The 14,576-nt window shown below is 39.7% G+C and overlaps 3 protein-coding genes across 4 annotated transcripts; 2 read left to right on the top strand and 1 right to left on the bottom strand.

Moving 5' to 3' along the window:
- The first annotated feature begins 359 nt into the window (after window positions 1-359).
- Window positions 360-2,307, top strand: Gbeta5 (guanine nucleotide-binding protein subunit beta-5). Its single transcript, XM_066301394.1, has 8 exons — window positions 360-568; window positions 622-758; window positions 807-925; window positions 982-1,252; window positions 1,500-1,640; window positions 1,696-1,792; window positions 1,882-2,048; window positions 2,141-2,307. Exons 1-8 carry the CDS (start codon window positions 445-447, stop codon window positions 2,150-2,152), a joined length of 1,068 nt encoding a protein of 355 aa, XP_066157491.1. The 5' UTR covers window positions 360-444; the 3' UTR covers window positions 2,153-2,307.
- Window positions 2,308-2,542: 235 nt separating this feature from the next.
- Window positions 2,543-7,105, bottom strand: YME1L (ATP-dependent zinc metalloprotease YME1L). The gene is made up of 6 exons (XM_066301375.1): window positions 6,922-7,105; window positions 5,524-6,852; window positions 5,284-5,444; window positions 3,549-3,735; window positions 3,243-3,405; window positions 2,543-3,172 (listed from the first exon to the last, which is right to left on the bottom strand). The coding sequence occupies exons 1-6, from the start codon at window positions 6,946-6,948 to the stop codon at window positions 2,850-2,852; spliced, it is 2,190 nt and encodes a 729-aa protein (XP_066157472.1). The 5' UTR covers window positions 6,949-7,105; the 3' UTR covers window positions 2,543-2,849.
- A 335-nt stretch (window positions 7,106-7,440) lies between these two features.
- On the top strand, window positions 7,441-14,535 carry Prp39 (pre-mRNA processing factor 39). 2 transcript variants are annotated; one of them, XM_066301424.1, is made up of 14 exons: window positions 7,441-7,730; window positions 7,830-8,005; window positions 8,196-8,330; window positions 8,385-8,564; window positions 8,628-8,813; window positions 8,867-9,190; window positions 9,479-9,604; window positions 11,885-11,988; window positions 12,059-12,497; window positions 12,761-12,925; window positions 13,104-13,481; window positions 13,535-13,827; window positions 14,082-14,263; window positions 14,313-14,535. In XM_066301424.1, exons 1-14 carry the CDS (start codon window positions 7,697-7,699, stop codon window positions 14,408-14,410), a joined length of 2,820 nt encoding a protein of 939 aa, XP_066157521.1. In that variant the 5' UTR covers window positions 7,441-7,696; the 3' UTR covers window positions 14,411-14,535. The 2 variants fall into 2 exon arrangements, with proteins under 2 accessions (XP_066157521.1, XP_066157520.1); XM_066301423.1 differs by having other exon boundaries at window positions 8,385-8,813.
- The last annotated feature ends 41 nt before the right edge of the window (window positions 14,536-14,576 follow it).

The raw sequence follows: 14,576 nt of genomic DNA, 5'->3' as shown, positions 1-14,576 counted from the left end.
TGCATTTTTTTGAATTTTCTAGAAATTTCTCGGAATTCCTTCAGTTTGGCCGATTCTTGACATTTTTACGGATGCAGAAAGAATACGGACATTTTCAAAAATATTTTCGATTCGTAACTATCAACACCTGCAAAGTTTTGTTCAAATAGCCCCATAAATTTTTGTATTTCCGTTAGAAGTCACATTTCAGAAAAGCTCCATTGGAAAAACCCTTTATTTGTTAAAAGTTTGTTCGTTATTAAAAGTAGTTGCTAAATTGACCTTACAGATATATGACAGAACAGAGGTTTAATGCACCACTTCCTAGGTTGCCGTTGTTACCTTCGTGGCTCTACTTTCAATTAAAAAAAAAATAATTTTGAGGTTATAGTAGATAACTCAAATTAGTAAATAAATCAATAATGAAATCGAACTAATTGTTAAGTTTACAATTTTTGAGTGAAAATGGATGCTACCACTGCTACCAGTAAACCCTCAACGTCCGAGAACATTGAGTCCTTGCAAAAGGAGGCGGAGGTGCTGAAAAAGCGCCTTGAAGAGGAGCGACTGAAGCTCAACGATGTTACTTGCAAGACTACTAAATCCGTATTAATTCAAAACTTTACACACGTATTTTCATAGTGGAACAAGTAGCAGACCGACTGGATTGCGTTAACTGCCCCAATATTAAGCCTAGACGTACCCTAAAAGGTCATCAAGCTAAAGTGCTTTGCTCCGACTGGTCTCCAGATAAAAAGCATATTGTCTCATCTTCTCAGGTAAGTGGATATTTATTTACAAAGAATTGAATGTAATCAGGCACTTAGGATGGTAAAATGATTATTTGGGATGCCTTCACCACTAATAAAGAGCATGCTGTCACTATGCCTACTACTTGGGTGATGGCTTGTGCTTACGCCCCTTCAGGGAACTTTGTCGCTTGCGGGTATTAACACTATTTCCACCATTTACCGTAGTGTAAACTTTTTTTCCATTACTTAGGGGGCTGGACAATAAGGTTACAGTTTATCCGCTCATCCTCGATGAGGATGTGTCCTTGCGTAAAAAAACTGTGGGCACTCATACTAGCTACATGAGTTGTTGCCTATTTCCCAACTCTGATCAGCAAATTTTAACTGGCAGTGGTGACTCCACTTGCGCCCTTTGGGACGTCGAATCTGGCCAACTTCTGCAAAGCTTCCATGGCCATTCTGCAGATGTGATGTCTATTGATTTAGCCCCTTCAGAAACTGGAAACACTTTTGTGTCAGGGGTGCGTCAAATCAGATAAACGTATTTTACATTTTTTCTATCTACGGGGTGTAACAGATCATTATGCAGATATTTCAGGGGATGATAGTACTTTGTAAAATTAGAAGAAACTGGTGGGTTTTTGGTGCGTTATTCACTGTAGGCATATTAGTGTTTTCTTCTTATTTTACTGAGTACTACCACTCCTTGAAATATCTGCATGATAATCTGTTATTCCCTGTATAATGACATTATTATTATTAATAAAGAGTGTGGACAAAACTGTTCTCATTTGGGACATGAGGACTGGGCAATGTGTGCAGTCTTTTGAGGGGCACGAGTCGGATGTTAACAGTGTTCGGTTCCATCCGAGTGGGGATGCTGTGGCTACTGGAGGGGATGATGCCACTGTAAGTATTTGTTTATATAAGATGTATTGTTCACAATGTAAGTCATGCATTCCAGTGCCGTCTCTTCGATTTGAGGGCGGATAAGGAGATTGCGGTCTATAGTAAAGAGAGCATTATTTTCGGGGCCAATAGCGTCGACTTTTCACTTTCAGGTTTACACTTTACTTTTTTTATTACTTTGCATACAGAGAGAGTTTTAACCAATATGTAAGAAATTACGTTGACGGGAATTGCCTTACAGGACGGCTACTTTTTGCGGGTTACAATGATTACACGGTAAATGTATGGGACACCTTAAAATGCGTCAGAGTCTGGTTGTTATATGGACATGAAAACAGGGTTAGCTGTCTACAAGTTTCTCCCGATGGGACTGCACTGTCTACGGGGTCTTGGGATTGCACCTTAAGGGTGAGAAGTTTTGGCTCTATATTTTTATGAAATTTTTTTGTAGTTGTAAGAACGTAGGATAATAAATGTGAGCAATGATTACTTTGTTTTAGGTTTGGGCTTAAAAGATTCTTTGTTGGTATCCAGTGCGACATTTGTCTGATGTCTTGTATGTCATCCCTAGTCATGTTTTAAGTTATTGTTGTATAGTATTAGTAGAGCAATATGTATCTATTATATGTTTGCAAATAGGAAACTATATTAAATCATTCAAATACGAGACTGCGGTGATTTTATGTATGCAGTATTTAAAAAAAAGCCAAAAGGCTTAATATCTCAGGAAACATCAAATGTGCGATCGAGCCTGGTAAACTACTGGATACTTTACCGAAGAGACATTACTACTCACTTCTCTCTCCGTTTGTGCATGGCTTTCTCTCGCGTTTTGCCGAGCTTCACCTCTCATTTCGCAGCAATATATCCCGTCATGTAGTACATATCTCAAAAATATACAATTATGTAAAACAATCTTTATTTTCAATTTATATCACAAACAGATAATAATTATGTTTTTTAAGTAATTTACTTGTAGTAAGATATAGCTCTACAGGCTACATCGATGCAAATCTTCGCTTCGTGTTTCGAAAAAGCGAGAGGAGAAAGCTTTAGTTTATTTTTCCTAAATAGAAGTAATTTTGAAATATTGTTAGTCCGAATGAAAAAGACAAACTAATAAGCGCAGGATTGTTTAGAGTCTCTAATGGAATTTCTCGCGAAAGAAATACATTTAGGGCAACAAAAATCTAGGTTTTTTCATTGCAACTACGACTTTTCCGCTGTCTTGTCTGTCATGATCGCCTTTATGTCCTCCGCGTCCAACGTCTCATACTTCATTAAGGCATCAGCCAGTGCTTTGTGCTCTTTAGAGTGCGACTTTAAAATGTGTTTCGCTCTCTCATAGCTCTCCGTCAAAATTCTCTTGATTTCATTATCCATCAGTTCGGTGGTCGAGGGTCCCAATTGTTCCGCGTGGAAACTCTTAGGATTGTCCGATATGGTACGTAGTCCCAGCTTCTCCGACATGCCCCAATCTTTGACCATGTGAATGGCGATCGAAGTCGCTTGTTGCAGATCTGAACTGGCGCCTGAAGTCGACGATTAAGATGAGGCAAGAGAAATTAAAATATTACCAGTGACTTAAAATTAACATCTTACCAGAAGTGATCTTCTCGGGTCCGAAAATGAGCTCCTCGGCAGCCCGGCCGCCCATCATCGTATCCATCATGGCTTGCAGTTGCGATTTGGTTACGTGATATTGCTCTTTTTCTGGAATGTAGGCTGTATGACCCAGGCTGGGACCTCGCGGAATTATCGTTACCTGTACAGAAGAATGTTGCCGCTTAGAAGTTCGAAAGCGGGCATCCAAAAAGGCAGTAAAACATACAGCATAGACAATGAAAAAGTCAAACAGCTTATTGCAATTTTTGGATGAAAGAGTTCTTCGTGAATTATCCGAGTTACCTTATGCAAAGGGTGACTGCCTTTTGTGTAATAAGCGACGATTGCATGTCCCCCTTCATGATACGCCGTAATTAAATTTGCCTCCTCGTCCGGAATTCGCGATTTCCGCTCGGGGCCCATCAAAACTTTATCCCGAGCTGATTCCAGGTGCTTCATACCTACCCAATCTGCACCGTCTATGGCAGCCCTAAAGTAATGTGCCTTCAAGTAAAAAATTATCTTCATGGAAATCCAACCGCATGCCTGAGATTAGTCTTAATTTAGTTGATTCTCGTTTCGATAAATGAAAGCGAATGAATATCTAAACTACGAGGGTGAATCAAATGTGAACCGGAATTATATTCTAAAAATGTATTGGAGCAACAGTGATGGGTACATGTTATTTTTTTACATAATCTCCAGATTTAAGAATAGATTTACTCCATCAAGTTGGAAGGTTTTTCATGACGTTAGTGTAAAAGGAAAAGGGCGTGTTTCCAACCAATTGCGCACGAAGCCCTTGACAATCCTTTGGAGTCTTTCTCTCCCCATTGCCCCCTTCAACAAGCTAAGCATGTGATCATCACATGAGAATAGGTCAGGGCTCTAGGGAAGGTGTTCCAATGTCAGCCAGCGAATTTCTTCCAGTTTTTCTCTAGTCATGTTGACCGTGTAAGGACGACCATTGTCGTGAAGTTGAATCGGGTTTTTAATCAAAAAATTCTTAGTTTTCTGGCAATAGGCAAGCTTTGTCTTAGCCAGTAATTGGCAGTAATGGGCTGTGTTAACTGTGCGACGTTCATAGAGAAAGTCAATGTGCAAACACCATTGAAACTTCAAAAGACTGACTTTCACTCTGGGGCATAGTAGTGAAGCCAGGTCTTACTGCAAGTAGACATACGCCGCAAACAAATAATTTTCCTGAGCTTGAAAACGTTCAAATAGGGGTCAACAAATATCAAGGTGTTGTGTCTCTCAATCGGTCAGAAAACGATGCACCGATCTGACCAAAATTTTCCGAAATCCTAGCTCGTTTGTAATCGTGGTATAAGCACTTCCATAGTTTATACCTGCTTCAGTTGCAATATGGTCAATCGGCGATCGCTCTTGAGAAGGGAGCGAACAGTAATGATGTGCTGAGTCACACTGGTTCGAGGGCCGCGAGCATGGGATTGGTTTTCAAACGTTTCTCGTCCTTCCAAAAATTCTCTATGCCATTCGAACACTTGGGTTTTTTTTGCACATTTCTCTTAAGTCTTTGAAGGATTTTCGCAAATTTTACACCATCACATGTAAGAAACTTTATAACAATTTGTTGAACTACCTGAAAGTGTATTTCGGGCTCGCTCACGGTGATGCCGACTAAAAACGCGACCTTCAGAAACTAATCAGAGTGAACGTAGTCTTCTAATATCCCTATCTATTACCCTTAGGCGCATAAGAACCCTTTCAATGCTCTACAAGCTACATGAGAGAAATTCCGCTCCGTATTTGATTCACCCTCATAATCCCAGACATGCAGTTGCACGTTCAATACCATCTAGCAGAAGTTCTTTAGTTTTGGCTGAAAGTGTATTTGAATTATTTTGCTTATGGAAAAAGAGTTCCTAAATAAAGTCGCTCTTTCCAAGATAATAAGAACCTTATAAAATCAATGTCTTTTGTACTGTGATTGACTGTTAGGCATATGAGGCCATTTAGATATATTCAAAACCTCCTTCTAAAGTTCTAATATAGATATCACCTCCCTACTTACTTTAAGGCTGCTTGATTAACCAGATTCTCCAAATCTGCTCCTGTAAATCCAGTGGTGCCGCGCGCCAACAGTTCTAAATCCACATCTTTAGCCAAGATCTTGCCCAGATACAGACTCAATATTTCCTTCCTACCTATATAATCTGGAGTGGGAACTGTAACCTAAATACTTATGATTATTAATGGATACTATTTAACTAATTAATTAAAAGAAAAGAAAAATATTGTGTTTTAATCCTACCTCTACATCAAATCTTCCAGGGCGCAGAAGTGCCTGATCCAAATCCTCCCTCCTATTAGTGGCACCCAAAACTATGACACCCTCATTCTGATGGAAACCGTCCATTTCGCTAAGTAATTGGTTAATAGTTTGATTGGCATAAGGATGGAGGACACTGTTTGTTCTTTTGGATCCCACTGAATCAATTTCATCAATGAATATTACACAAGGAGCACGCTCTTTAGCTGCCTTGAATAAATCTCTAACACGCCTTGCTCCCTGACCTACTAACACCTCATCAAACTCTGGTCCAGCTGCATGGAAAAATGGCACTCCAGCTTCTCCTGCTACTGCCCTTGCCAATAGAGTTTTTCCAGTGCCTGGAGGCCCAACTAGAAGCACTCCTTTAGGCAATTTTCCTCCTAAGTTTGAGAACTTATCAGGATTTTTAAGGAATTCAACCACATCTTTTAGTTCCTGTTTGGCCTCATCTACTCCTTTCACATCCTCAAAAGTAACATGTATTTCCTCAGGGTCGACCTCCACCTGGTTGCCAAGCTGAATCCTAAACACCGAACCATTGGTGCTCACCATTAAACTGACAACAATAGCTAAGAAAATGACAATTGCCAAAACTTGTTGCACTACTCGAAAGTACCGAAAAGCCTTGCTACTTTTAGAGGCTGAATTATGCCCTATTAAATAACCCTCCGCAAAGGCAATTTTGATTCTCTGTTTTTCTGTCTCAGTGAGATTGGACTCTTCAGAGGTAAGAAGCTTTTTTAACTGTTCAGCATCAGTGGTCCCTACACCAGCTACAGGGATTTTATTGCTGCCACCCAATTCAGTGGAGCTTCCTCCAATTAAATTGTTTCTCAGCCTATTCATTAATGGAGGGTTCCGATCCAGCTCTGCCTGAATGCTCCTGTCAGTCTTAAACCCTCTGGTTTGGACATTGAATCTAAATTTATTCTCTGTCAAAAGTCCCTGAACCAGTTTGTTATAGAACCCTTCTGATACCTCCATGTGTTTAGCTGAGCCATTTCTAAAGATCAAGGTGGGTATGTTTCTAGATCCGAGCTCTTTCTGTGGAAAACCATTTTTGTTCTCAAAAAAGCTTTCATTGGACACGTATGAAATGTTAAAATTGTTGAGAAATGGTTTGCTGTATAAAGATGATATGTTGACATGTTTTGCAAAGGAAGAATCTATATTTTGTGAGGCCTCCAAGAAGCTGTTGGCGCACAAAAACTGATTTGAAGGGCTGCTTTTCAGCTGCTGCTTTTTACGGAAAAAAGAACCTGGCGTTGCGGTTATTTTCGTGCTTATTTGAGTAAGGGTGGCAAAGGCCTAAGCAGAAAAAGAAGAGATAAATTTTCCTTCCTTCCTTCCTGACAGGAAAATCATTATCTGTCTTACCTGGTTTTGGTTCTGTAGAGAAAACATAATGGATTACATAAATAGGACCGCGTCCAGCTGGAATAATGAAACGAATCGGGGATTTTAAGGGAAGAAAATGGATAATTAAATCAAAAATATATGTATATTTTTTTTAAGTTTAGATAACCTTTCTGCATCTATTTGACAATCATTCTCAAACTCCTTCATTGTCTCATTGACAACATTGACAGCTGCAAAACACATGAAAAATTCAAGTACCATTAGGGCGAAGATTAATTTAATTTGAACTATTCACGAAAATTTTTAATTTAAATTTTCATCAAATTCAAATTTTTAATGCCACAATGTTTTCACTCGTTGCTTCTAATCACCTCATTTAGTAGCTTCTAAATTATGTATTCGCATCACCACAGTATTCAATTTATCATATTTTTATTGTATTACCATAGGCTTAGGCGCACTAGTCACGATGTTGCCTGTTCAAATTTTATTTGAATGACAAAAATATTTAGCGGCGACGCAATCGATGTCCGCCATTTTGTTATGGCCGTTGCCCTTGCCAAGAGCTTCATGAAAATCATATTATTATTTAAGCAAATGTACAAGATAACGAAACAGTTTTATTGAAAATACGGTAATACCGATTCTCCAATATTGTGTTTTGTGTAAGAATAGCGTGTTGACCACAAAACAACGATTTCGCTCTGGCATACCCAACACTTACTTCTTAGTGCTGTGGCGTGCCCCCCAACTTTTTTAAACAGAAAAATTGTTGTTTTGATATAACGGAAACATGTCGGATGTCGAAGATGATGGCAGCAGCCGTGGTAAGTACTTCGAGACCATAATCAGATTTTGGAAGGTCAAATGACCTTATATCGTACTACTTTATGTGTTCTATTGGCGGTAATTGAAATTTATTACAGTTCGCAAAACGCGGTCAGGCAGAGCTGTAAAAACCCCGGCGAAGCCTAAGCCGTCAGCCAAATCTTCAAGTCGGAAACCATATAAAAAAGTAGCAGTCCTGGAAGTTGATCCCAGAGATGAGGAGGATTTTCAGCAACCTCTTACCACAGATAATGAGGAACCAGCATTCAAAAAAGTGAGCTATTCTTTGTGGTATTAATATAGGATAATGGAAAATAATATAAATTATAAAAAAGAGAAGAGTTTCTATCTTGAAAATTCCATATAGCTGTCACCAAAATTGTGACAAAATTATCAATATTTGTTTATTTTGTTTGATTTTTATGGATTGTACAAGGTGGTTTATTTAAACAATGTTTAAATAGGCTAAATTAGATGAGGAAAAACTTCTTGAAGATTCAGAAAATGAGGAGGTTGAGGAAAATGTAATCACAGATAACTTATTATTACTGAACAGTGGTGATGAAGCTGACACAGGCAAAAATGACTCTAACAAATTGGTAAATTATAATTAAAAAAGTAAATATGAAAGCACAAATCGTTTACCCTAATAGGTCCTGAATGATGTCACAATGTTGGATGACTATGAAGGAATTTCTAAAGATCACAAACGAGTGGAGGAAGTGGTGACTGATGACTTATTAGCTGAGATGTCATCTGAAAATGGTATGACAAATCATAAACTAGAAGAAAGAAAAACTCAGGGGAAATGGAAAACTTCTGTCAAAGAAGAAGTAAGTACAACAGAAAATCCAAAACATGGAGAAGCAGTGAGAAGCAAGCAAGAAACTACTCAGGATCAAGACACAACAATTGAGGAGGATATAGTTTATCCTGCCCAGAATGGAGGTGATCCTGAAGCAGAAAACATTTCTGATGATGAATTGCCAGCTGTTCCAGTGGTTAAAGTTCCAGAAACTGAAGAGGTGTCTGATGAAGAACTGCCAGGTCCCAAACGAGCAGAATTGCCTGCAGACACTGAAGTACTAAGGTTAACATCAATAATAGGAGAAAATAGCTTTACAGTTTTTAATAGGTGGTGTCTGAAGACGAGCTTCCAGTACCCTCAAAAAAAGAGGCTGAAGAAGAGGAGGAAGATGGCTCCAAGAAGAACAATAAAGAGGATGGGAAAAGGAAGCTTTCAGAGACTGGATATGACCCAACCTCCCCCACATCTGAAAATGAAGCACCTGTCAAGAAACCCAAAGATGATAAGGAGGACCGAGAAAAGGATGGTGAAAATTCGAAGGTGGCCAAACCCAAGAAGTTACCGGAATTGGACAAGTACTGGAAAGCGGTTAACGATGATCCCACGGATTTTACTGGGTGGACTTACTTGTTACAGTATGTGGATCAAGAGGTTAGACTCGTTTGTTTTTTGTTTATGCCGATTGCTATAATTTTTATTGAAAAGTCACTAAGAAGAAAGCCATCGGATTAAAATGTTAGAATTAATGTGTCTGTAATGCCAATATGACTTGCATTAATCAAACCATTTTGATAGCTTTAAGTGAAAGCATTCTAATTCATTTAGAGCTTTCACCAAAATTTGGGCAAAATGTAAATTGAACAAAATACGTTTTTCTCTTATTTGTCGCCTTCGCCACAATTTCTAAATATGTTTATTTAATAATGTCTATTTATTTAGAATGATATGGAGGCAGCCCGCGAGGCCTATGACGCCTTCCTTTCCCACTATCCCTACTGTTACGGATACTGGCGCAAATACGCCGACTACGAGAAGCGCAAAGGCAACAAAAAGAAGTGCGAGGAGGTAAGTAACTGTCCGTTTAGCGGACTACTTCAAACTTTGTATTATCGTTAAACTTTACTCTGTTTTAGTCTGTCATTTGTACTGTAAAAATTCGATACCGTGGGGACTTGTAGAAATCTCGATCCGTTGAACATTGTGTTGTATTGCAAGAGTGTCCTCATAATTAAGCATAAATAAAATGCGAACGTGTTTCGTTTCCAAATCGGCATATTCAGTTGGTTGTCTATTATTAAGTTGCCAATACATGTATTATCATATATAAAGTGTTTGCTATATTTTTAGGTTAAGGTTTTTTTGGTTATATTTACTATGTGTATTTGTTATGATGACGTGGCTTTCAGTGGTCGTACATTCGCAGCCGTCGGTCCTACCTCTCGTCGGTCATCAACCTTATATTATTGTCACTAAAACCTGAATGGGCCGCTTTGCCGTTTCGATTAGAGGTTTTGCTGTACATTTTGCAATGCGATTTGCTTATAAATGATAACACGAATAGTTCTGCCGATGATATCTCTACAAGCGCCCTCTTTACAAAACCTTTTTTGGGGAGAATAAGGTTTCATGCACCCTTTGGGATGTTTGGAGCAGTAGAATTATTGCACTTTGTAAGTGACATAGGTGACTTAAATCATAGCGATAGTGTAACCAAGTTTCGTTGAAATCGAATTGAAGTAGTTTTTACGGAATCGTAATTTTTTTAACTAACGTGTTCTCACCTTTTCCAGAAAGCATGCCGCATAAATGTAGGTTTCAGGACGAATTCTGATTAACCGTTGAATTGCGCTACTTTTTATTAATTGAGCATGTAACTGCCATTCTTTTGGTGGGCATATTAACAATTTTGCCGATTCACATATCTCAAATCCAAAAATGGATTCGTACATAAAGTGGAACGTTAATATACAGGGTAGCTCTTTAAATGATGAAATTTTTTGAATTGGTGGATCTGAGATTCTTATAACTATCTCTGTCTTAAAATTGAAATTCCGCATAGCTATCTCTTTTAGTCGCTGAGAAACGTCGTTAACCACAACAAAAAGTTTACAGGACAGGTTAACTGTATGCTTATAACTTCAATAATAACTGAGACCGCCACCCCACATTTCCAACCAAAAATGGGCGCCCGGTAGGTCACTTGTCATGTTCTGAAAGTATTCATCATTAACAATAACTGTCCAAACTCCAAAGTGTGTGTTTGCGTGTGTGAAGAGTTATTCCCAGAAAAAGGTCAAAGAAAAAATGAACAATTAGTTCAAAATTTTTAGAACTTTTTTATTGTTAAAACTCATTGTTTTTGGAACCCCCACAGCTCCCGGCGGGCCGCCAGGTTACCAAAAAAGTGCTGTATAGTTTTGCTTTTCATTGTATAAACGAATATCGATACTATGTACATGTATTATTACGTGAAATGTGATGTAAACTTGAGTGTACGAATATGTATAATCCGGACCCCTGAGTCCAGCTGGGACGGAAGCCTGAGCACGAGACGATATCGAGAGAGAAAGGGGGAGAGACAACGTGACGAGCTTATGGCCTACTTTGTCGTTGCGCATAGTCGCACGATTTCGACGAAAATGTAAGGCTTCCTACACTTAAGGCATACAATATTGTTATATTAAACGGTGATTTAGTTTAAGTGTTGCTACGTAAATGTAAAAAACAATGTCTTAATACCGTAGGGATGTCAGGTATTACGGGCGGTGCGCCAGTAACTGAAAATCATATAAAATTTGTCACGAACAATTTCTTGCAATTAATGAAAGAAAAATGATTACGTCGTGCGCGTTAAGGTCCATGTAAATTGGTGCTTGAAATGTGCTATTTTTACCTGTTATTACAATATGTATTATGGTGGTGTGCTCTAGTGGGTTTTAATCAGTTTTCTTTAGGGAAATTTTTCGCCGTATAGAGCCGAACTGAGTCGCGAGTTATGTCTCGAAATCACCGTACGAGTCCAGTTCTACTCTATGTCGGCAAAAGATGCGAATCGCGGACGTCACAAGAGGAGATTCGCGGTTGAAACGACAAAAATATTTAATATTTATATTATGACTGTAAACTGACTTTTTCCGCTACAGCAACAAAGCCTAAAAGGTCGGTGGATTTACTACTGTATTGTCATTCGCGGATTTATTATAATTTGTGAACAGCGTAATCATTTATTAACGTCGCGTTCACGGACAGTTTTAAAAATCTCTCAGATAATTGGCCGCACCGTCTGACCAATAACAGAGGCGTTCGACTAATCGCGCTTTCTTTTGCGCTTCGATTTTCACGCAGGTATTTGAACGCGGCCTTAAAGCCATCCCGCTTTCGGTCGACCTGTGGATCCATTACTTGACCTATGTCAAATCGTCGAAAGGAGATGATGAGGAATACGTCAGGTGAGTTTTTATTTGGAAAAACTCGTACAATTGGGGCTTAAAAGTTGATTCTACGTGCCACGCGTTACAGATCCCAATTTGAGCGCGCCCTTTCCTCCTGCGGTCTGGAATTCCGCTCGGACCGTCTCTGGGACTCGTACGTAAAATGGGAGTCGGATGCGAAACGTCTCCAAAAGGTCACGGCCCTCTACGAGCGGCTACTTTCAACACCCACCCAGTGCTACACCACCCATTTTGATAATTTCCAAGAGCATGTGGCGGCACATCCACCCAACAAGATTCTGGACGTGGACGAGTTTATGGCGTTACGCAAAGAGGTGCGAACGATGCTCAAGTCAGAGGAGAAGGCGGCGGATAACGCGGATCTGCCGCCAGGCGACGAGGACTCGAAGCTGTACACGACGGAAGAGGAGACCAAGTCCATAAGGGAGAGAATTGTGTCGATCCGCAGGAAGCTCCATAAAAACACGGTGAATGCAGTTACGGCGCGTTGGAACTTTGAGGAAGGGGTAAGAAGTTGTATCAGTTTCCTTAAAACTATGAAGTTAACTTTAAAAGAATCTGTCATGCAACACATTGCAAATCCCATTGCTCAATAACGAAATGATGCAAAACATGCGTAATAGCTACTCCTGACTAGTGTTGCCGGGAGTAGCTCCGATTTGCCCCTGGGGAAACTAGCAGAGGCCATCTGATCAATGAATTTGAAGTCTGTAATGTTCTAGGTCCGCTTCTAGCTAATTGTTGAACTATTTTTATATTTTTTCGCTAGATCAAACGTCCGTACTTCCACGTGAAACCGTTGGAACGGTGTCAGCTGAAGAACTGGCAGGATTATTTGGACTACGAAATTGAACAGGGAGATCTTCCGAGGATTACCGTTTTATTCGAACGATGCCTAATTGCATGCGCCCTCTACGAGGAATTTTGGCTTAAGGTGAGAGTTGAACTTTGAATTTAATGATTATTAAATGTAGTTTAGATCAGACTTTAATAAATTATGTGTTTATTAAAGGGTTTCGGAGACACGATCCGTCTTACACAAGAGAAATTATTGAGATTGTCATTTTTAACTATTGCCGTGTAAATACTCACCTCAAATCGGCTTATTTCAGTTCGTCAGTTACCTGGAGAGTCTCAATGACCCAGAAATGCAGCCGAAGATCCGAGACGTGTACGAGCGTGCCTGCACCATCCACCACCTAAAAAAACCCAATTTACACCTGCAATGGGCCATGTTTGAGGAGACCTGCGAGAACGTGAACCGTGCTGCAGAAATTCTAGTGAATTTGGAGAAGCAGGTGCCCAACGTGCTGCAGGTCGCTTATCGCAGGATCAACTTGGAGCGCAGACGAGGCGATTTCGACAAATGCCGACAGTTATTCGAGCACTACATCAGCAGTTCGAAAAATAAAATGGTATCGAGTAACATTTCCATTAAATATTCGCGGTTCAGTCTCAGGGTGTTAAAGGATTACGATAAAGCTCGGGAGGTGAGTGTTTTCCTTTCATTCACCAAAAGGCGGAGTTATCGTTCTGCTTGCAGATATTGAAGGCGGCAATCGCACGTGATTCCAACAATCCGCGCCTCTATCTACAACTCGTCGATCTCATGTTACAAAAAGAGACAGCGGAGGAGGACGTGTTGGCGGTTTTTGACGAATTTCTGGACAAGGAGCAGGGCGTCGAGCCCGAACAAAAAGCTTTGTTCGCGCAACGTAAATTTGAGTATCTGGAAGATATGGGTTCAGGAGTTGAGGGTTTGCGCAAGGCGCAGGAGCAGTACTACAAGTTGCATAAGATCTGTAAAGAGTCGTCGAAGAAGAAAGATAGCAAGAGGTAATTTTATGTCTTATTGTTTTCATATGACATTGACAGTTCTGATGACAACTGCCATATCTTCTCTATCTCTTATCTGACGACTGAAAGAGGTTAGAAATTTTGTATATTCTCAGTCAAATTTCACGCGTGTTAGAACCTTTACTTCACTCATTTACTAAATTCGAACGTCATTAATTATCCTTGATGGAAGAAAAGCAAATGTTGGCACCGATTGATCTTTTTACATTTATCTAACAAGAATTTCCTCGTAGTGAGGGAGGCACGAGTGTCTCGAGCAAAAAAGAAAAAATGTCCACTTCTTCGTCATCAGCTACGACGACGGCACAATCACAGTCTTACGGCAACTACAATTACGGCAATTCCTCGGGACAGGCGCCGTACAATTATTCTGGATCGCAACAGGGACAGTACAACTACCCACAATATGGACAAGGTAAATTGTTGCGCGTGTTTATTACTTTTTCTCAATTTGCTTGTTTCAGGTGACCAGTATCAGTACCAGAATTGGCAGTATCAACAAGGGGGCGCCTACAGCGGATACAGTCAATGGGGCGGATACACTGGCGGTTACGGCTACTGATTATCTTTAGTCAGATTGTTTTGTTTTTAAAAGGCAGGACTTATTTCTTTTGTACATTTTTATTATTGATTTCCGGTTAGAGAGTAATTAAGTCGAGCTAGATTAAAACTTGATTGATAACTAAATCGCAAGTCTTTGCTAGTGTCAAACTTTCCGTACCGGTTCT

Source organism: Euwallacea fornicatus, chromosome 39, assembly GCF_040115645.1.
Source record: "Euwallacea fornicatus isolate EFF26 chromosome 39, ASM4011564v1, whole genome shotgun sequence".
NCBI classification, from domain to species: Eukaryota; Metazoa; Arthropoda; class Insecta; order Coleoptera; family Curculionidae; genus Euwallacea; species Euwallacea fornicatus.
Note: the sequence above shows the minus strand (reverse complement) of the source record. Positions and strands in the feature narration are given on the sequence as shown.

Bases quoted from the DNA above. Each gene is read 5' to 3' on its own strand.
- Gbeta5 (XM_066301394.1), top strand. From the start codon at position 445: ATGGATGCTACCACTGCTACCAGTAAACCCTCAACGTCCGAGAACATT. The intron at 569-621 runs GCAAGACTACTA...GTATTTTCATAG, and splicing joins GAAGCTCAACGATGTTACTT to TGGAACAAGTAGCAGACCGA. The intron at 1,641-1,695 runs GTAAGTATTTGT...CATGCATTCCAG, and splicing joins CTGGAGGGGATGATGCCACT to TGCCGTCTCTTCGATTTGAG.
- YME1L (XM_066301375.1), bottom strand. From the start codon at position 6,948: ATGTTTTCTCTACAGAACCAAAACCAG. The intron at 6,853-6,921 runs GTAAGACAGATA...TTTTCTGCTTAG, and splicing joins CTCTACAGAACCAAAACCAG to GCCTTTGCCACCCTTACTCA. The intron at 5,445-5,523 runs GTAGGATTAAAA...ATAAGTATTTAG, and splicing joins CTGGAAGATTTGATGTAGAG to GTTACAGTTCCCACTCCAGA.
- Prp39 (XM_066301423.1), top strand. From the start codon at position 7,697: ATGTCGGATGTCGAAGATGATGGCAGCAGCCGTG. The intron at 7,731-7,829 runs GTAAGTACTTCG...AATTTATTACAG, and splicing joins AGATGATGGCAGCAGCCGTG to TTCGCAAAACGCGGTCAGGC. The intron at 14,264-14,312 runs GTAAATTGTTGC...TGCTTGTTTCAG, and splicing joins CTACCCACAATATGGACAAG to GTGACCAGTATCAGTACCAG.